The sequence below is a fragment of the Pempheris klunzingeri genome, chromosome 3 (genome assembly GCF_042242105.1).
Source record: "Pempheris klunzingeri isolate RE-2024b chromosome 3, fPemKlu1.hap1, whole genome shotgun sequence".
Lineage (NCBI taxonomy): Eukaryota > Metazoa > Chordata > Actinopteri > Acropomatiformes > Pempheridae > Pempheris > Pempheris klunzingeri.
In genome coordinates, this window is record NC_092014.1 from 26,842,333 (window position 1) to 26,864,174 (window position 21,842).

General features: G+C 45.0%; 1 protein-coding gene across 1 annotated transcript in view; it reads right to left on the bottom strand.

Moving 5' to 3' along the window:
* LOC139198780 (sodium/potassium/calcium exchanger 3-like) overlaps positions 1-21,842 on the bottom strand; it is a 40,010-nt gene that overhangs the window by 17,237 nt on the left and 931 nt on the right. The window contains exon 2 of the mRNA XM_070827720.1: positions 19,522-19,650. Coding sequence (XP_070683821.1) covers positions 19,522-19,650 — 129 coding nt within the window. The remainder of the gene's footprint in view (positions 1-19,521; positions 19,651-21,842) is intronic.

The window sequence follows — 21,842 nt, forward strand, 5'->3', positions numbered from 1 at the left end:
AGCCCAATTTCCCATGGGAGGCAGTCAGCACATGTGCGGCTGTGATGCAGAACCACACACTCCCAAAAGAAACCCACTGAACCCTCCTGTAAACAAGGTGTTTTATTCACATCAACACTGAAAGGTTCCACTTCACAGCACCTGAATCAGAAACACATGTTCACCGTGTCACGCTGGCATGTACATATGTTGAAAACCTACAGAACTACATACTTAAAGGATAAGGCATTACCACACGGGTCTTATGTTTGTAGTTTTGACCATTTAACCAATCGTAGTTTAGCAATCTAACATCAGCAGCTCCGGCCTGCTCTGCATTGGGTTTGGGGGGAAGTTCATGCTTCAAGAATTCCAGCTAGATTCCTTTAAAAGAACAAACTATAAAGCAGAAATTCAGCCTCTGTCTTGCTCATCTATGTATGTAAGCTAAGCAACCAAACTTGCCTCAGGGCACAGCCACTGACCAGTAGTTGAGATGGTGTTAAAGGGTAACTTCTGTGTTTTTGAACCAGGGCTGTATCTTTACATATTTTGGTTTGAAATGACTTATAGCTGCAAAATATTTTGGAATTGGCCCAGTGGATTGCAGGCTCATATTTTTATTCTTAGTGTGTGACAACATTACAGAAAGCATCCCAACAGAGGTAGACCCGTAAGAACCTTTTTGTTTAACCAGAAACAGCAGTTATATCGCTGTCTGCCAAGCCACGAGGAGTCATTTTGTTTCATGGCTGATGTTAGTCTGCTGCTGCCTAAATCGTTAGTTTGTTCACGTTAAGTAACTTGTATGACTTTGGCATTTTAAATGGTTAGGCTGGATCCAACTTCATATTTGTATAGTACAATAACTCAATCAAATGAACATATAATGGCAGCGGGAGACCTGCAACTTCCATGTCCGAGGTAAAATGACTGTTTTTGTTAATGGAGTCTGGTGGGTTTGAGGAGAGCACCACAGTTATACTAATGACCTCACATGCGACTGAAAAAGCACAGAGAGGTTTATGAGAGGCAGCAGAGTACGTACGCGTATACAGTAACTTAACACATCCACTAGTCTGTTGAACAACTACAGTCAACCTGAAAGGGAAACCTACTCGGGTAGAAATGGACAGCTCGAGAGCAGCCGGACTGAGGTGAATGATGCTCTACATGAGCAGGTGATACAAAGGGCTCTGCAGCTGAGTCCTGTCAAGTGCACATAGTGATGGAGATGAGAGGATGCGCTGGCAGAGCAGCCGGCATTAATGGCGCCCAGGATGACGCCACAGGTGACAGATGCACTCATCGCCTCGTCTGGTTTATGCCAAAGAGGACGGCACACACTGAGCACCTGCCTCACAAACACATGCTACAACCGGCTTTGCTCCATATGCTGCCGTGTGTCAGCAGTCACTCACTTCAGTGAAGTACACCACCTTTCTAGTCATTTCGACCACTCAAAGCTCTTATACATCACATCCTCATTCACACATTCACACAGGAGGAATCTAAGGTGGAGGAGACTGTTCTTTCACACTGAAGCTGCTTCAGGAGCAAGTTGGGGTTCAGTGTTTTGCCCAAAAACACTTCGACATGCTGACTTAGAGGAGCCGGGGATCAAACCGACCTTCCGATTGACGAGCGAGCCGCTCTACCTCTGAGCCACAGCCGCACACTCTAACCCATCTGCTCACGCTACGAACCTTCAAACGGGCAGGGACAGTTGACTGAGCACACTTTTTTCAGCATGTCACCTTCACACATTTACAGTTACACACACGCTGCCCATTCATGGCCTACTGCTGGAGAAGTGAGCGGCTGCAGTACGCTGTCCCGGCAGAGGATTAAGAAGTTCAGAGACAATGACAGCAGTGGGAAGGAGGACACAGCCTTCTGCATCCACTCTGCTATTTCTTCTTTTTTTTTAAAAGGTGTGTTCAAGCTGAGGTCAAAGCAAAATGTAAATGCAAGTTGAAAATGAGCAAAAAAAAAAAAAAAAACAGTGTTAAACCTGAAGCACAATGAAATTCATGTAATCTATAAATTCATATACACATTGAGATCAGAAGAAAAGGAGAGATTGGAAGAAAAATAATAGAGTGCCTGGTACATTTTAATACCAGTCATGGTGAGGCAGCCACTGCACACACACAGCAAAAGCTACAGCTAATGTATGTATAGTCATTATTGCACGTGGACTGCTTGGGGCAAAGTTTGTTCAAATAACGCATGTGGAAAATGTGCGTTATTGAGGCGTCACATATTGGGAAGGGACACAGTTCTCTTTTGTAACATTCAGTTCACATTCAAGGATTAAAGGTAGAATGCATGGTGTTTTTGTCAGTGCTTATTTTGGCTCCCACCACCAGTGTGCTGAACACAGCAACGAACCCATCCATTAACACGAGGGCATAAGATCACCAACATATGACTGTCTATCTACACCTAACAGTTCACCTCTAATGTAACTGCTGCATCTGACTCACCCTCACCCTGTTCAAACACATATTTGAACAAGACAAACAAGTAAAGGGAGAGCGCTTTCAAGGTCAACAAAATAAGCACAACGACCTTACGTCAAGTGAGAACTGTCAAGGTGAAATTACTCGATGCATACTGTAGTTGATGGCCGAGGTAGTTAGGTAGTTCCAACATTCAGGCCTGAGCAAAGAAAAGACATTAATGTCGCTGCTTCTGAGTCAGTCAGTTTGAATCACTGACTGGGTAGAAAGATGGACAGCGTGTCTCCGCTCCCTCCCACGTTACAACCACGAAGCCAAAATATTCTGGATACAGCCACAGCCATCTTGCACTGGTGATGTCGTTTGGAGCCAGAGTCTGACTCCCGATACGCCCTCCCGACCCAATCAGGGGTTAGAGTTTGGTTTCAATAGTGACATTTTAATAGCCTCAACTATCTACTTAAAACCAAACTGATCAGGAAGAGGACCCCTGACAGACATCAGCACGGCAGGAAGTACCTTAAAACGACCATCTTTGAGCAAAAAGTATTTGCCGTGTACTACTTGACGTGATTTCTTTCCACTAGTTTCATTCGCTAACGTGGAGGGGGCAAGGCTTATGACCTATAATGAAGATAGTCGGTGATCAAAATGTTTTGGCTTCACTTTTGCAGAGTCGTCACGTCGTCCATCTTTATACACACTGTTGCCCATAAAGTTGGAATCAAATGTTTTTTACCTCTTCTCATGAAATGATTGTGACAATGTGATTTATTCTTGATAAATAAAGTGTAGATCTTCTCAACTTTATTGATCAAACTCTTCCAAACATATCACAGTGAAACTTAAACCACAATGAACCTTTGCAGACTGTGTGTTCAGGCTTTAACTACATTGGGGGTATTGAACAATTATTCCAACTTTATGGGCAACAGTATATATACAGTATATATATATATATACAGTCTATGGTTTAAATAAAAGTTTCTAAAGATACTGAACGAGAAACTATTCTCAAATACTGTGGGTACTGACCTGATTGTGATCTAATATTTTAGATCACAATACCAGTTTCAGGGGTTTAGAAAATCACATTAAATTAAAAAAAAAATCTAAAAAGACTAAAACACTCAAATGTATGTAGTCATATCAGCCCACTTTGATCTGTTTCATCTATATCAGCACTCCTGTCTGGCTGCCTGTACAGTGTGCTCACCTGCATCTGTGTAAACACAAACTCCATAGCAACACAGTCTCCTCGAGGCCGAGTGTGTTAAAGTGGCAGAAGGGAGAGGTGGGGTAGTACATTCAGGGCGCGGGCCGAGATGTGGTGCATTATGCATGATGTTTGGGGATTGGGAAAAAAATACACGTGCCCTGGTGTATGATGGGAATGATGTTTGGGTGTAGAGGGTAGTGGACAGGTAAGAGAAGGAGCGATGGAAGGAAAGATCCCTACAGAGACAGACACGTAAGATCCTTTTTTTTAAACCAGAAACAGCCGTTGCATCACGCTTCCCCCAGGCAGAGGTGATCTACTGGACCAATTCCAAGTTTGTGTAACTAAATAACCGGAGTCATCCTTTACCAATCGCGCTGATGAAGCAGAATGTGGGGAAATCGAACTGTAAGTGAGTGCACGTGAGGTACGAAAGAGAGAAAGAAAGAAAGAGTGATGTAGTTGGCCAGTCCAGTTAGATTTCCATTGTTTTCCCTTCTGCAATCATCCCGCTCTCCCTGTTCTTCCTCTGTACAATCAGTGGCAGTCAATGTGTCAATCAGCAATCAGGCCTCAGCTTGCGGGGGGGACGTGTTCTGTCTTGGCCTGCATCGTTCTCCTGTTGTAGCAGACTACCCACCCACCCTCTAGCCCACACCGTCCCATGCCGGTCTAATATACCAGGCAATTTGGAAGGAGCCACTGCGAGCCACCGAGGGGCTCCGAACCGAGATGTAGCACCTCTTCCTTGTTTTCCTTGAGCTGCAGCGCCGTGGTGTTTTCCCGAACATGTTCAGACGCACGACGTGTCATGCTAGTTGTCGTGTTGTAGGACTACTGCCAAACCTCTTCACTATCTTCATCCTCCTCAGACTGTGTTTCTACTGGTCGTATCATGTGGACTATATTTGATCTCACTGCTTCAACTGATTCTTCTCACTAACAGCACAACAGGTGACACTGTAGGCTGCATTAACGATGACATAACACTGCCTTTCAGATGCTCCCTTGCTTGTGTTGTCCAGTAGTGACTCAACCTGAAAGACACTAGGCATTCATCCTGTAGTTGTGTGTTACGGGCTGGTTGTCTTACGGGTTGACTGACTGTCACAGTGCTTATTACAACCAAACAAGAGGGCGCTGTTTCGTGCTGATATTAAACATTTGGCATGATGTCAAGCTCATTTCTCGTGGAAGACACAAACTACTGAGGTAATGCGAACATTTGTATCTTTTACGGATAGGTTTTGTTTTACTGAAACCCCATTGATAACTACAGGGCAACTAACATCATACACTGTGACATCCAAACCCGTGATGTGTAAAGGCCTCTACATACTCCGCGACATTTGTTCTCTCTCCCAGGGCTGCGAGAAAAAAAAATGACCTCATTCTTTTCTCGCAGCTCGTTCTCGACACATCATCTGGGCAGAACTTTTGTCTCGCGTGGTGTCCGAGAACTATTGTGTGATTGGTCAGAAATTTGAAGTGGGCGTGGTTAGTGCGGAAAAGCGGAAATGTTGTCATTCCCGCGCGTGACGTGTGCTGCAGTGTGGGGGGGGGGGGGCTGTGAGGACTTCCCAGGAGTTCTGCACTTGAGTTTCTCGTGAAGTATAAAATGTCCTGAACGAGCCAGAACGAACTTTGTTCTTGTTCTTGCGAAAAATCGAGAAAACTAACAAATTTCTCTGTTCTTGCGGAGTATGTATAGACCTTAAGAGTGTCTTTGATGGTTAATGACTCGCTGTTAAAAAAGGTTCTAAGGATGAAAAGGATACCCATTTCAAGCCCAGACCTCAGTGTTAACACTGCAAAGCAAAAGAGAGTGATGTTTAACTTGTAATCATTGGGTTAGGAACATTACACCAAATGAATCACACCTGTGGGCGCAATGTCATTTTATCAGTACGTGTGCTGCTCACCCACACTCTCACCCTCTTTCTACTGACTGGGAAGGTGAAGTCAGAGCCTACCGTCACTGCAGAGAGACGATGAACGGTTCCAGGTTCACTGTCATTCACAGAAACGTGTTTCCATATGTTAGCTTTCATTGCTGGTACACGCTTTGGGCCAAGAGAATTATTCCAAAGAAACGTATGTATGTCACACAGGTCGTAAAAGATGGCGATGCTGTCAAAACAATCAAAATTGTTTCAGACAACCCTTTCTGTTGATTGCCCGGTCATTCCAGCACTAGTGAGGTCACAAATCATTACACTCTCACATCAAGTAACACCCCATGTATGTGGGAGAGTGAGTGGCCTTATTTATAGAGAGGGAAACAGGGATGGGCGGAGAGGTGGGAGTGCTGTTCACATGCATATGGTGGTGTAACGTCTGCTCTTGGCCTGGAACTCCCTCACACATCTACTGTACAAACCCCAGAGGATAACCACTCTCGCCATCTTTCCCTTACGCTCTCTCTCCCTTCATCTTTCACATTTATTTATAACCATCACAGAGATGGGGGTGAGAAGGTGGAGATGTTCTTAAGAGTCATTGGGGATTTCCTGAAATCTCTGCTGTAAGAAGCCCCCCCCGCCTGGGCCATGTCGCTTTGTACCTAGTGCTTTCGCCTTGCTGATCTCTTAAGCAAGAGGGCCGAGGCCACATGTTTTAGCTGCACATCAGAAATATTCATAAGTAATATCTGGATGCTCACTTCGGCTAATGAGAGCCAACCACAGCGCAGGCCACTCACTTTCTTCGCTGAAGCTGTCACAACAAGTGAAGAGCAAAGAAACCATCAGTGTGTTTTCCCCCTTTAACAGGTCACACAGATAACCAGCTACATGGTTGTTAATGGTTTCATTAGGGGGCAACATGAGTGTCTAAGGTAGGTTGTCATCCCAAAGGTGATTCATTTCTTTCTTTATTGATATCTCATTGTGAACACAGTGGAAGAACATGAGGAGGAAGGGCTGTAAAAGGTTTGACTTCACTGAGCAGCAACAAGCGGTAACAACTCCTACCCTCCTCGCCCTCTGCCTTAGTGCTGATGATGTCAACCCACCCAAGTAAGAGCCCGGGAGTCTTACGTAACACAGGGTAAGACTCCGTATGCTCCGAAAGGGGGGCTGGGAGAGGACGTGTGTGTGTGTGTGTGTCGGTGTGTGTGTGTCGGTGTGTGACAGGGCGAAAGACACACAGGCATGCAAGTGTGTGTTTGTGCATGCGTGCAAAATTCTGCTCTGCTTCATTCTCACTGATGATATAATACTTTTAGGCTGTTGTCATGGAAACAAACAGGCACCACTGGCTGGATTTGGCATTGGGGGGTAAGATGGCGAGGGGAGGGGGTTGTCTAACCGCATTTGGAGATTTGGATAGTAGGCTCTTATTTGAATTGCCCTGTGTGGGCGCGTGTGTGTGTGAGTGTGTGTGTGTGTTTGAGTGTGTGTGTGTGTGTGAGAGAGAGAGAGAGTGTGTGGAGTGCAGATGCTGTGGCCGTTGCTGTTTTGCTGTTATGATGACTAAGCATATTATGTTACAGTTTGGTACAGACCAGACTCGACCTCTGGAGTAAAGGCTCAAGAGAGGATTTCACTGTGTGTGTGTGTGTGTGTGTGTGTGTGTGTGTGTGTGTGATAGATAGAGACAGCAGAACAGTGAGGGACAGAGATGTACACACTATGATTTCAGGAGTTACATTCTCCCACGGAAACTTTTATTTATATCATGTCCTGTTTAGAGGTTGTGATTTCATTTCAGCTGATCCACATTTAATCAGTGTTTAAGGGTCCAATAGGACTCTGTATAGGCAAATTCCAAAATATTACAGGGCTCTGATCTGGATTGGGGGCAGCATGGTGGATTAAGTCGGCGAGTTAAATGCTAATATCACGAACAGAAATGATAAACTACAGAAATAAGACCCAGTTTGTAATAAACTAGAATGATCTCTGATGTCCTGTGTGCTGCCATAAGGACTTAACTGTTAACACGATCAGCTGACAGAGTTAAACAAGAGGATGGTCATATGCAGCGAAATGCCAAAGTGGAGCTCAATTAGCAGATCTGTGGACGGCGTGGTGGTGATGACTAACAGTTAAATATGCCATTAATGAATTCCCTGCAAACTCTCTCCACACAGGGGGGGGCGAGCTGAAGCACTATGGATTTGCGATACATCTCCCTCTGCTCTCTCTCGTCAAACTGCCGTCAACTGGAAGCTATCCATCCCATTATGAATGCAATGATGCTGCATCTCACAGTTCTGGTTAATTATGCACAGTGGGACATGTTTTTTTTCCTCTGTGTGTGTGTGTGTGTGTGTGTGTGTGTGTGTGTGTGCGTAGTCACTGTGTGTTTTCCCTCAGTGAAAAAAAACACAGGAAATACCTCCTGAATGATGCGATAGCCATGTTATTAATAGTGTCCGGCTGTAATTAGATGGTGGTCAAAATTTGGCTTGCTGATTGGTTGAAGGAGGGTGAAAAAAAAGCAGCGTTTGAAGATTGCCTTGAAAAATAGACCCACTGGCTTGAGCTATTTGGAAGTAAAAGGAAAGAGAACGAAGGGTCTTCCAGAGACTGATCAGAAAGCTAAACACCAAATACCATCTACCCAACATCTGTTTTTCTATGTAACTAACTGTTCTAACTAAGATATGCAACATCTGCCACGGACACTTCTTTCGTATCTGCTTAAAGGGAATAAGTCCACTGACGCGGGGTGCAATCGTCCTTAAAAAACAAACGGACTTCCTCCAGATTTAGAAAACAGAATAAAACTGCTGTGAGATGAAGAGCCGCTCAGCTGTAGGACAAACCAACGTGTCTATGAACATCCAATACATCCACACAGCGCTGAACTATAAAAGAGAGAGGTGCGTTGCACTGCTCCTTTAATCTTTGAATACTCTATTGTCAAGATGGAAATAAGGCTGAAAAGGATCTTGGGAACTGCTCACTAGATGAAAATAAATATTATACAGAAAAAATAGTCGCTCACTGTCAGCCATTACATCCTTTTTGCTGGCGACAAAGCATTCTGGGACTCTGACTTGTGCCAAGAGCATGATGGGAGTTTTCCTGTTGAGTTTAACAGTGACAAAGTCTCTCACACAGACGCTGATGAGGTTTCATCCTTGCTGCTTTCACAAGGAGTCAACTGAGTCCCTCAGATGTGCAGCCGTCACGTGAAGTCGTTGATGTTTTAATGGTGCTGGGACAACAAGAGCAAACGGTAAGGACGATAAGGAAAACAACCGGGGTGGGGAGGGGGTGGGGTGATGGCGCTCAGCAGAACCAAAAAAAGGTGATTAAAGTTGCATTTCCCAGCCTCGGGGATCTGTACAAGCTCATCCCCGTGTACATCTCGTGCATATTCTGAGCGCACGTGGAGGGCTGGGGGGCTGTACTGCACATGCTCAGTGGGCGATGATGATGCGGGCTGACACATCGCATGTCCTGAGCGTAGTTACCGTGCTGAGTAATGTGACATTTAAGGACTCCCGCTTTTTCTCCCCTCCTTGCACAGTGTGTAGCACGCACACACTCGGCCCAGACAAACATCTATACATACACACACACACACACACACACATATAGAGATGTGCTCACATGCACGCACACACATATATCACGAGTCTCGCTCCCTTCAGCTGAGAAGATATAGTTTCTGCATTGTTAGAGCATAACACATCACTCACTAGTTCATGACTCCATGTTTATTCTGGTGTACATTTATCCCTTTTCCCTTTGGAATCCAAGAGTTCTTGGTGGGGGCTGTGAAAAAATGTGTTGAGGTCCAACACTAACACGGTTTCACAGAAATCACATAATCTTACGTGAAAAAAAAAAAAAAAAACTGTTTACGTTTTACGTCATTATCTGTGAATGCTGCAGTTACAGTCACAGAAGGCGTACTGTGAATATTGGAGTGAGCCGCCTGATTCAAATTTTACTAGTGGTCATAATTCCTACAAAAAAAAGTTGATGGCCAAGCAGTCAGATGGCCTGACAGGCTTGAAACAAGTCAGCAGGAGTTGGAGGTAAAACCAAGACGAAGCACCCAAAATTCACAATGTCCTCACTTTTTGGTGGTCACAAAGTTTTGCGACCACCACTGCAAAAAGTGAGGACAATGTAAATTGCAAAATGCTTCCTGTGAAAAAGGTCTGTTACCTGTGTGCTGAGTGATTTAAAACAAGTTCAAAGACCAGTGTGCCATTTCCACAATAACTTCTGCTTCACAAAGGACCACTTGATAGAAGTGGATGCCGACATTTATTCAGAATAAATACACAGCAGGTGACCGACAACATGTTAGAAAAAGGTTTTTAAACGAGCCGCATCCAGCGTCATGCTGCATGTCACCTCCACCTCCTCATCAGCAAGGTCAATCAGTGGGCTAAGTTTAGGCACAACCTTGGCCTGTCAATATAAGGCAGGTGACTCACTTTTAAACAGTGTACATCACCGTGGTAACACGGACTGCAAAGCTTATTCTGGAGTGGGTTAAGTTCAGTCTATTGAGTCCATGTATGAAGCTCATGATTCATCTCTGTGGATAAATGACTTCACTGCTGCATTCAGATCAGATTAATGAGAAAATGCATTTAAGAAACTGGGAAAAGAAACTACGGCACAGTACAAGTGACAGTATGTAAGAACTGCAACAGTGATTTATTCTATACACGTACACGCGGACACATGTTTGGAGCAGCTCGACAGCACGCGCCCACTCTGGCTGTAAAATATCGCTTTTAAGAAATAGCAGGTTCCTCGCGGGACATCATTTGAATATCAATAATGAATCAATTTTAGTGTTGCACTGACATTTTTCATAAGAGTGACTGAAGCAATAGAATGTACCCACATCCCCATTATCTCAGCATGAGGCTGGCTTAGTGAACAGAAAACCTTTTCACGTCTGCAGAGTGGTGACACAGAACTGCATCAAAGGTTTGAACGCTGCGCCCAAACGGCCAGCTCAGATAAGACCGTTAACTAACAGAAATACTCTGTGTGCAGTTTTCCTTCAGTGCTCTACAGCCTCTCAGCAGCAATGCTACTTTTCATTGTTACAGTGGTTTCCACACATGATTGATTGATTGATTTTAATTGCATGTTTCTTTTCTGAGAGATCAGAAATCGTACTCATCGAATTTTCTCTCACTCCCCCCCCATCTCCACACTTCCCCTGTCTACGTGCTGTGCTGAAATTGTTGGCACGTATTGTAAAATAATCCTACAATCAACCAAATTATGATCTGTTGGTTGCAGATTAATTGACTATTTTATATTCTCCTGTATTTTATATTGGAGTTGTGTAGAGCAATCCTATTTCCCTGCAGAGTTTCATGCTGTCTATACGATTTCATTTTGAATGACGTGTTTAAATGTGTTTTAATAAAGATTAAACTAGTTTAGTTCAAATGAACAAGAGAGCTGAAGAAACAAAAGCACATTTTATTTGCCCTGAACAGCATATAGATGACTTTTTTTCAGGGCTTTTTCTAAAGTTTGTGACAATGATTAGTAATCAGCCTAAATGGTATTAAGTATTAAGGTTTTACAGCGTATAGATCTGTTACACAGGCTCATAGCCTTCAAGTTTCAGCTCCTCTTAGTGTGAAATCATCAGCAGCACTGATCAACAGTATCAACGGGACTTTTGTTAGAGGCTACTGGAGTTTCACTATAGTCCTTTATCCCCCCTGAGGCGTCACTATAACTTGCATGACTGTATGTGAATGTGAAACAGCGCATCCGTCCACTGCAGACAGAGATGAGAGTGACATGGAGAGAGAAAACTGGAGATCCTGCTGAATTCTGAGATCAGCCAGAGGATGAGCTGAGCACAGAAACACACAGACACACTCCCACACACACGTTCAGCGCCAGTTTGCAGCCAGCATCCGGACAGTGGCCACAGTGCACCGGCTGCTGGGGCTGAATATACACAGTCCAGTCGTCAAATTGATGCGAGGTGAAAACACCTTTACAATTGAGAAACCACATTTTTAGGAATCCAGAAAACAGACTGGGATGGTGAAGTGCGCGGAGTTCACATGAGAGGAGTCGGACTCTTTGATTCTTTCTGGGTGTCTGACCAAACTGTGCAATCAAGCGAAAAGAGCACTGCTCAGGGACAGAACCAAGACCCAAGGACAACTCTGACGCAATTCCAGCGTATCTTAGAGATCTTGCTGCAGAGAGAAGAGTCAGTTGAGCCCTCGAGCTGTAATGTGACGCACAAAGTGGAGAGGGCACCACTCAACAGCATCCTTGGGATTTCTGTTCAGAGACTGGACAATTAATAAGGCACAGAGAAGAAAAACCATGCAACTGCATCAGTTCTAGAGGTGAACGCGCTTCACCTGTCAAAATGTGTCATTTAATATCGTTATTTAAAGACAAGAAGAAGAAGAACAGCTGTGATCACTATTGATATGATGTATCAAAGCACCAATAAATATGCAAAAGTTTCTAATTATAAGAACTACATCAAATGACTGAGCTGATGCCAACACGTCCTCATACTGAAACAACAGAATGGGCCGAATTAGAATAGAATCAGAATAGACCAATGACCCCCCCCCCTCCAAAATGACATATATGGGTGTTTTCAGCGCCCTCTGTAGGACGGATGGGGGCCAGCAGCTATGGAGCTAATAACTCATGTTATGTAGCGTACATATGCAATGTAGGTTTAGGCAGCAGCACAGCTTGTTTGGGTTCAGGAAAACATTGTGTGGGCTAAAATAAGTACGTCACATGATGTACGTCAACTAATGTTACGTATGTGACGTGACTTCTGTCTCCCATCATAACTATTACAGCCACTTGAGGTCATCTCACTGATCATTTCTTCAACACTTGTAGTTCCAACAACTCCCAGATTGGGATCAGGGCCAAAAACCATACTTGTTGTCATAGCCAAAGTAGATTTTTTCATTAACTTTAGATCCATCACTATTACCTAGTTCTCTCGCTCTGATTAGGACAATAATTCTGTTTAGCTGTTTCCATGCCAACCCCTTGGTAGATCTCAAACTACCCCATTTGTCATTTTTTTAGCTGGATCTGTCAATCATCATCAAAGCGCCCCAGCTGCTTCACTTACCCGTGTGAGGAGCTTATATATATAACATCTGCATTCATGAAGCACGTCACGTCATCACACACTCTCTGCACTTTAACCTCTTATCTGCTACCGTGCAGCACATGTGTTGGCTCGGTTTAGTAGAGCAAAGGCAGAGGAAGCAACTGCCTTCACCAAATATGTCATACAAAGCTTTTCTGTCTTTCCTCATCAAACTCATGGCTGCTGCCTTCAATCAATAAATCAATCAATCTTTATTTATAGAGCGCCAATTCATAACAGCGTTATCTCAAGACTATTTCCATAAAGAGCAGGTCTAGACCAAACTCTTTAATTAACCCTTTAATGCCAAGTGTATCATATTTGATACATGAGTTTTTGAGACCTCTACATCATCAGTGTGATATTTTTTGTTTTTTTGTATCTTATCTGTGTTTTATATGTTTTTGTTTGTTTAAGATGAACAAACTGTGAGCAATAAATTGCACAAAAATGCAGGATGTAGCAAAAACAATACAAATTAAGACTTTTTAAACTTAATTTTTTTTTTTTTGTAATTTGTCAGAAGGTTCAATAAACACTCCAGTTTCAAAGAAATTTGAATTTTCTGGCAAGTTTTTCATGGTTCAGGCATTAAAGGGTTAAGAGAGAGACCCAACGATTCAGGAATTCAACATTAAGGATTCAAGAATCCCCACATGAGCAGCATCAGATATTATATTAGGAAACAGTGGAGGAAGAACTCCCCTTTAACAGGAAGAAACCTCGAACAGACCCAGGCTCAATGTGGGCGGCTTCTGTAGGGGTCCGTGTTGGGTGGAGGGTGGACAGAGAGAGAGAGAGAGAGAGAGACAGAGAGACAGAGAGAGAGACAGAGAGAGAGAGACAGAGAGACAACACAAACAGCAAACAAAATACTAGCAGTGACTATAGCACTAACAATAGTAACAATAGGAGTGTGACTAATAAATTAGCAATAAAGTAATATTTAAAAACACGACGAGTGGCCGACGTGGTTCTTCCTCTTCCTCTTTTAGATTTACACCAGGCAACATTAAGACACTAAGACAATCAATAAAGGAATAAATGCCCAAATTCTCAACTCATCGGCACACTGAGGAGATTGTAACACAGTAGGTTTTTAAATTCAACTCAGGATGCTGTTCAGAAAAATAATTTGTGTGGGAAACTCTTTAGGAGGCGCCAGTGGAGGAGGACGTTCGTGGGCCTTTAGGAAACAGCTTCGGCATCCCTCACAGTCACACTGGCAGAACGCCGGCAAACAACCTGAGCTCTATAATTCATCAGCGGAACTGGGAAGCATTTTCTGCTGCATGTGGGAAGACATGGGAGAGGGACAGAGAGGGAACACGACAATCAAATGAAGAAAAACAGTGACAAGAGACGAAGAAAACACTCACGCTGGATGTTCTATCTACAAAACAACAAGAGAAAGTGAGGGAGGGACGGGCAAGAGAACCAGCAGGAGCTGGTGTAGAGACTCGCTCAGCTAATTGCTGTGATGGATTGGTCTTATTCCCCTGAGCACGGAGCCCCGGCTCCTGCAATAACACAACAAGATGACTTTGCCAATCTGCACGTTAGGCAGTTATGAAAGAACTTCGCCACCATCTGCAATTGTTAATACAATTGAGGTCACTGTGTTGGAAAAGGCAGTAGCAGCCCACTCAGAGCTAATACTGTAATATAGCAGGATTGATTCCTCAGAGGAAATCATTCTGGGAGCTCCCCGGGTCAGTTTTGCATTTGATTAGTATTTTGCATGTGATTAGTGAAAGCCTTTTTATCGAGGTATTAGGGAGTGATCTTTTTCTTTCTTTTTTTTTTTCATTTGATCAGTTCATCAGCCGTATTATGGCCATGCTTACTTATCTGCCTGTGGCACATGAGGACGTTTGCCCACAATCGGCACACATACACTCCTACACACTGTAGAAACCAGGGCCAGCACCCTCGCATCAATCAATACTATTCTTACCGAGGCTCAACTCTTAATGGTTCAACTTGCAGCCGCACGCATGCGCCCCCACACAATACATTTCTCACAGGGAAGCCCTGATTAAGTCATAGCAACCTCCTTTCCTAAAATGGAGTGTTGCGTAGGAGCTGAGCTGAGCGGAGAGAAGAGAAGAGAAGAGGATCTTTAATAACGGAGGAGGACAGCCTCTGGGGAAAGACCCCTGGAGAGAGCGTACACATGTAGAGGGTACCCAGGCCGCTATCTGTCTAATCCCACAGTCAATGATAGCGCGCGCAGAGCCGCTCAGGGGGGGTTACATTAACCACCTGTGTTTGCAAAAGTGTCCAAGAGAAGGACTGGAAGGAAAAGATGTGTCGGGCGGTGGGTGTATTTGTATGGAACCGATGGAGGAGGAAGACTGAGCGCGGGGGGGCGTATCTGTACTGTGTGTGCCTAATGGTACATTTCATCAGCTTCACCACAGATGAAAACTACTGTATGACTAATCTCCCCGTTGCTCAGACATCTTCAGAAGTACTGGATTTTCTATTTCCTATGTTCCACCATAAACGTCGGGCATCGAAGCACAATGTGGTCTTGCTCGGCTCATTTGGACAGCGGAGTCATCCAAGTTAACAACTCTTGTTTTCCATGATAAAAGCAAGGTCAAGAGCAGGACAGGGAGGGCTCTTTTTGTATAAGGTTGCTTTTATTCACCTCTCATCGACCACACACACACACACACACACACATACAGTACAGTTTGTGACCTCACTGCCTCTTTTCTAGCCAGAAATGTTCCCAGCAATTTGTAAACCTCAAGGAGGCAGAGGCCAAGAAAATAAGGACTGACAGTGACGAAGCCTAACCTAAGATGTAACCATCCTCACCCATCACTAACAGCTGCTGCCTGTGCTTCCCCTCTTTTTCCCCTTAACTGAGAAATGACAGAGTAATGGAGAGGGTGGGGGTGGGGGGGACATAACAAACGCCTGAAATCAACAGAAGCGGCAGGGTCCTCACAATTAAAATCATGGAGGGAGACGTAATGACGAGTGTGATGGCTTGTTTCATGTGTGGCTGGGAGGGGAAATTAGCAAACGAGGGCCTCTCTCTCTCTCTCTCTCTCTCTCTCTCTCTCTCCCTCTCTTTCTCTCCCCCTCTCTGTCTTTCTGACTGCCGCTCTCCCTCATCTTTTGAGCACTTGATCAGCAGGCCTCTAATTTCAGGCAACAATCAGAGAGTGCCTGCTTCGCCCTGCATCCTCCCAGAGCACAGAGCTCATGTTGGGATACTTCCTCATCAGCCGGGCTTGTGCTCTACTCTGCGTCTGGCAAGCTGTGAAAATACACACACGATCTGTTGTCGCAGCCTCTGCATGATCACACACACAACTAGTTGCTCCGCCAGTTGACAGACAGGTGAACAAGGTTGAAATGAATAGTTCAACTTTTACTTACAGCCATGCTAGCGGTGCGTCAGTATCCAGCTGGCTGTTCTGTCCACTTTGGTCCACACTGAAAGAGCTCAGAACACAGCGGAGGGATTGATTCATGGTTCCCTGAGGATGAATCCTACTGGCTTTGGTGATCCACTGATGTTCCTGTTGCTGTTCTGTGCTGACTTGAGGGTTGACATTTTGGGTTTTTACTATGGATGCAGTCATGTGTGAGTCCTTCGATGATCTGTTTCAGAGCTGATACTTCGGTTTACCTGAATCCATCCATCCATTATCTTTACCGTTTATCCTTAACTGTCACAGGGGGTGGGGGGGTTGAGGGGGGTGACTTTGGGCTAGAGGTGGGGTACACCCTGGACTGGTTGCATAGAGACAACCACTTCCACTCACACTCACACTCACATCTAGGGGCAATCTCAGGTCTCCAATTAACCTAACCTGCATGTCTTGGACTGTGGGACGAAGCTGGAGAACCCGGAGAACCCGGAGAGAACCCACGCAAGCACAGGGAGAACATGTAAACTGCACACAGAAAGGCCCCAGAGGCTCAAAGTGCAAACCAGGAGATTAGAACCTGGAACCTTCTGGCTGTGAGACCTAAACACCACTTAAGTATGCAGGCTATCTGCCACATTGAAAAGGTGCAGCCTACTGAATTTGGCGCAACTTATTTTTCACAATCACTACGATATATGAAGGAAGGTTTAACTTCATATGCAGCTTCTGAAAGCGAGGCAGCTGATCGAATCACAAAAGAAGACGTATCAGTCTGTCGGTGTTGAGGAACGACACAGACGTCAGTATGTAGAGAAAACGGTAATCTGGCCGACAACTTTATTGTTTCCTGTTTATCGTTCCAATCGGTGAAAGTGTTGGTTAAGTGTTTAATTAAATAATAAAAATAAGAAGCTATCCATTAGCATCTGAGCCTATATATTCAGCGTACTTAGCCAACCTCGTTTTCAGGAATCTGAGTCATCAGCACAACACAACACAGTGGAATACACTAAAGAAGGATCAGCGTGTATAATCACATGACATCACCTGATACAGGTCCATTAAAATGAGCCCAAATCACTATATTTTTGTGGTGTCTCCAACTGTCGGTTGGACTGCCGCGAAAAAGCAGTCGTCCTCCCCACAGGATGATTACTAATGCATTGGGAGATCTCTAAACTTTTCTTCTAGCACCATCACCTGGTCAAAGTCTCAGGTTGTCCATTACTTTGTTTCATGACCCAATACCTGCAGAACTAATGACACTCCCATCAGCCTCGGTGGCACTTGACTAACATGACGAACTCAGTAGTTGTTAAGCATCATTAAATTAGGACTGTCACTGTGAGAATGTGGACACGTGGGTGTGTCTGTGTCTGTGTGTGAGCTGCTGGCGTGACTGTAGACTCTTGGTGCTGTCGGACATTCAACATTCCATCATTCTTAACGCTGCCGTTCTTGCAGTGATAACTGCTGGGGTCTGTTGCACGTTGGCCCGATGTAGTGAGAAACACAAGCAGTCACGTGATCACACTGGTTCCAGCGTCCCAGTTTTCTACTTCTCCCTATTTTACACAATCTTAAATCAACCCTATTGCTGTGAATCTTGACACTAAACGATCGTGCAAAATCCCTATTTTCTTCATCCATACATGGCAGTATGGTTAAAAGCGACTCCGTACTGCACTCCTTTAATGTTATCAGACTCACAATGGAACCAGTGCAACGGAACAAGAGATGTGGTCTTTTGCATCCCTCACATTCTTCTTCCTCGTGCCTACATTACCTACAATGCAACTCGGCCACTAGAAGTTTGGTCGGACATTCGGGCGCACGCAGCGGCTGATGTAGCCTCGGTGTGGTCAGCTAAATGTCTTTCTAACCCCACACCCCCACATTTATTTAGTTTTAATCTCATATTCTTTAGCCCCCACCGATGCTGTCTAAGGTGACATCACATGTAATCACACTGGAGTTTTATTCAACTTTTTCACATATGCAACACCTCTGAAATACTTCAGTGCTTAAATTTGATGCTGATTTTCTGAACCATTTTTTTAAAATTGTCCCATAAAAAACACAAGCTCCTTACATAAACTACAAGTTGCACCTGCTCCACCATGGTATGCACCAAGCATACTGCTTCGACATCCTTCCTTTCACACATCCGCCGCCTTTTTAAAACACGCAGACTCTTCCCTCTCAAAGGTCAGATGAAGAATGACTCAGTAACTCCTGGCAAGGGTACGTTTTATGTGTCTCATGCCAGACACAGGGGCAGAAATCACCAGAGCAGGCTAAGACTTTCAGAAAAGAGAGGGTTTAAAAAAAAATTTTTTAAAAACCTTGCAGTCCTCAAGGGGGTGGCAGGGGCTAAAGCCACTGGGGTATGTGCTTTAAATTTAGCACAAGAGAAGGAAAGAGCAGCTCCTGTATAATAAGCAGGATGGGAGAATAAGTTGAACTTTGACCTCTGCTCCTTTTATAGATGACAGCGGCAACCTTGGCACGGTGAGAAAGGAGATTGATGATGGTTATGTTGCTTAATGAGCTCAGGAGAGAACCACCCCTCCCTTGCTCAAGGTAGAAGAGACAAATAATAATAATTATATAATTAATAATATTTCCCTCCATCTGTGTCTAAAATAGCGGCAGATACAGGTGACGGCGAGAGTCTGTGCCCACATAAGGATGGTTCTGAGGAGAATCAGGCTGGGTTACGCCACAACGATTGCTTTTATATGACGTGAAACCTTTTTTTTTCTTTTTTAAGGTCACCAATGACGGCGCGGCTGATTTCAAATCCTTTTGCCTGGATTGAGGGATTTTCAACTTTACAAGACAAGACGCCGCACAAATTGCCTTCAGCATCCTCGCACACTGCCCCCCCCCCCCCCCCCCCCAGCTCCTCAAACAGAAGTCGCCGGTTGATGATAAGATAAAAGGTCGCCATGGAAACAGGGATTTTTATTTTCTTTTTTTCTGACATGTGGCCACCGTGGGGGAATAAAACGTGGAGGAAACACAGCGGAACGGGAGAGACGCACAGAGAGGTGGTGTGAGGCGGAGAGGGGAGAGAGAACAAAACCTGCAGGATCCTAAAAACATGTGACGGAGAACGGAGAGCGCAAAAACTGCTGAGGCAGCCGGAGTGTCACCGCCTGCTGCACCCCATGCTCATGGGAAATCACCTGACCTCACAATCTGGGTTACCCCACATCAAGAGGAGAAAACAGGGGGAAGCAGAAAGGGTAGAAAGTCAGCACATGAGAGGGGATCATTTGTTTTCCCATCTCCCTCCGTCTCTCTGTCCTGGAGGGAGGGGTTGACACTCAGGTGTCCTCTTTCCTCCATCCTGTCTCTGTCTTACCTGGAGTAGTGCAGTTCTTAGATCCTTCACTCTCCGTTTCTTCTAGGCTGCTGTTGTCCACGTCCTGCAGCAGCCTCCTCCCTCCCCATCTCTCCTGACGCTCGCCGCTGCGGCCGGAGACATCGAAACCTAGAAGATGTTTGTCACAATGAAAAGTCTACTCTCAAGAAAGATTCACAGATGTTTCAGTGCAGCTACCACATCCATCAACATCTGGAGTTTCAGCGCAAAGTAAACCATATTTTTTCGGGTTGCTCTGAGGAGTATGACATCAGAGGTTGTCTGATCAAATAATAAGCAAATGTGCGACAACAACAATCTTACAAGTTCATCCCGTGTCACACAAGGACTCTACAAGGGTCTCGGTCCCAGTCTGTCAGACTGTGCGGTGTCAGTTTTGAGGCATGTCAGATGGTGCGATGAACGCCTGGTGAATCACAAGGCTGCAATGTAAAAAAAAAAAACAGCTGCAAGTAGAGATGGCTTAGAGGTCGTGCCATCCATCCGCACCGCTCTCGTGCTTTGAAAATACAAAGCAGGAAACCGGGTTCGGTGCTTCTGTGCACCCTCACAGAGGAGGAGACGGCCGCGAAGCCAGTCGCTGCCAGGGAGAAGAGGGCAACACCAGACTGCTGAATTTGGAAATGAGTTTTAGATAAATACGTTTTCAGCAAGAGCCCTGAGCTCTCTCGCCACTTCCACCGCATTTCATGAGACCCTCTGATTGGTTGGTTTGTAAACCACATTCGTAACAGCAGTCACATTGTTTAACACAAGCCCGGTTCTAGATGCCTAAGCTCTGGTATCGGCCCCCCGGCAGGCACGTGGGGCTGCAACAATCATCATCGATTAATCGACCAAACATTTCGGATTCGTTCTTTAGTCTGTAAAATGTCAGCAATATGGTGAAAAGGGGAACATTTTGTGTCGACTGACTGAACGTTGCAGCTCTACAGACATCCCACAGAGCAGAGGGCCGTGACTTATCAATCAAATATCTCTGGACAACCTCCACAGGGAAAGACTATTAGCACACACAGTGTATTTTAGGGATGCAACTAATGATTATTTTCATTTTCGCTCCATCTGCTGACTGATGCCTTCATCGCTCGAGCAATCGAGTCACAACGTCAAAAAAACTGTGAAAAAGTGAATCTTCAGATGTTTTCTCGATCCGACCAACAGTTCAGAAGCCAAGGTTATTCAGCTTGACGCTTATACGGACGGAGAAAAGCAGCAAATCCTCACATGGGTGAGAATAACACGAAAGAGTGTTTTGCATTTTTCCTGAAAAGGGACTGGGAATAAAATTAATTTGAATGAATGAATGGATTCATCTTCCCAGTCTAGCATATTTCAGCACATTCACCCTGTTACCAAAGCTGCTGGTGCTGTAATGAACTGGGCCTCTCCGTCTCTACGGATGAGTTACATGTTTGTGCTGCCGGCCTCTTGCAGGTACAAGTGCATGTCAAGCAACTTGCTGTATTTTTAATGTCCGTGCTCGTCTTCTCTGACACATTAAAGTTTGATTCTTTATGTAATAGTAGGGGAGTGAACAGCTGGAGCAGTGCATCACAGATGTGATCCCCCCCCCCGCCCCCCGCCCCTCCCCAATTCATACATTGAAGGGGAAATTTCATGATTTTCCAAAACAAAATCCTCTTGGGGGGGGTGCAGCGCACAAAGTGGGGCTCCCACTGTGGCTACATCTGCACATTCTTCAAGAAAGCAGCAACACCAATGAATTCATTTCATACTTCAGAGAGCCCAGCAGGAGGACTCTGCCCTTTCTGTCCTGCCAACCACAAGTCTGGCCTAAGAGGGGGATTCAGATAGAATTAAAAGGCCCAGTTATTCAATAGTCCTCGGGGCATGGCTGAACTTCTCACCTGGCCTCACCTTCTCCACACCACACACAGCAGCAGCAGCAGCAGCAGCAGCAGCAGCAGCAAGGTTTGCGTGCCAGCGCTGTGCCGTTCCCTCCCTCCTCCTATCTTTCACTATCTTGCACACAGATAGAAGAAGAGGAGTGTGGGAATGATTAATGTGCGCTCCGCTCCCAGCTCCACCACATCGAGCTCCATGTAGCAGAACTCCATTAAGCGCATCATAAATAATCAACTTTAATTGATATTCCTGCAAAGCTGATTAAGAGTTAACAAGAACACAACGGGGACGAGGGAGATGCATTAAGGGCCCTGGTGTCATCGCTCGTTCACCTCTAACTGTGAGCACGTGCAGAGAGCAGCACTGTTACATCCCCATGGAGCAGGGACACACAGTGGGGAGGAAAGATGAGCAAAAAGCAGTCCCACTGA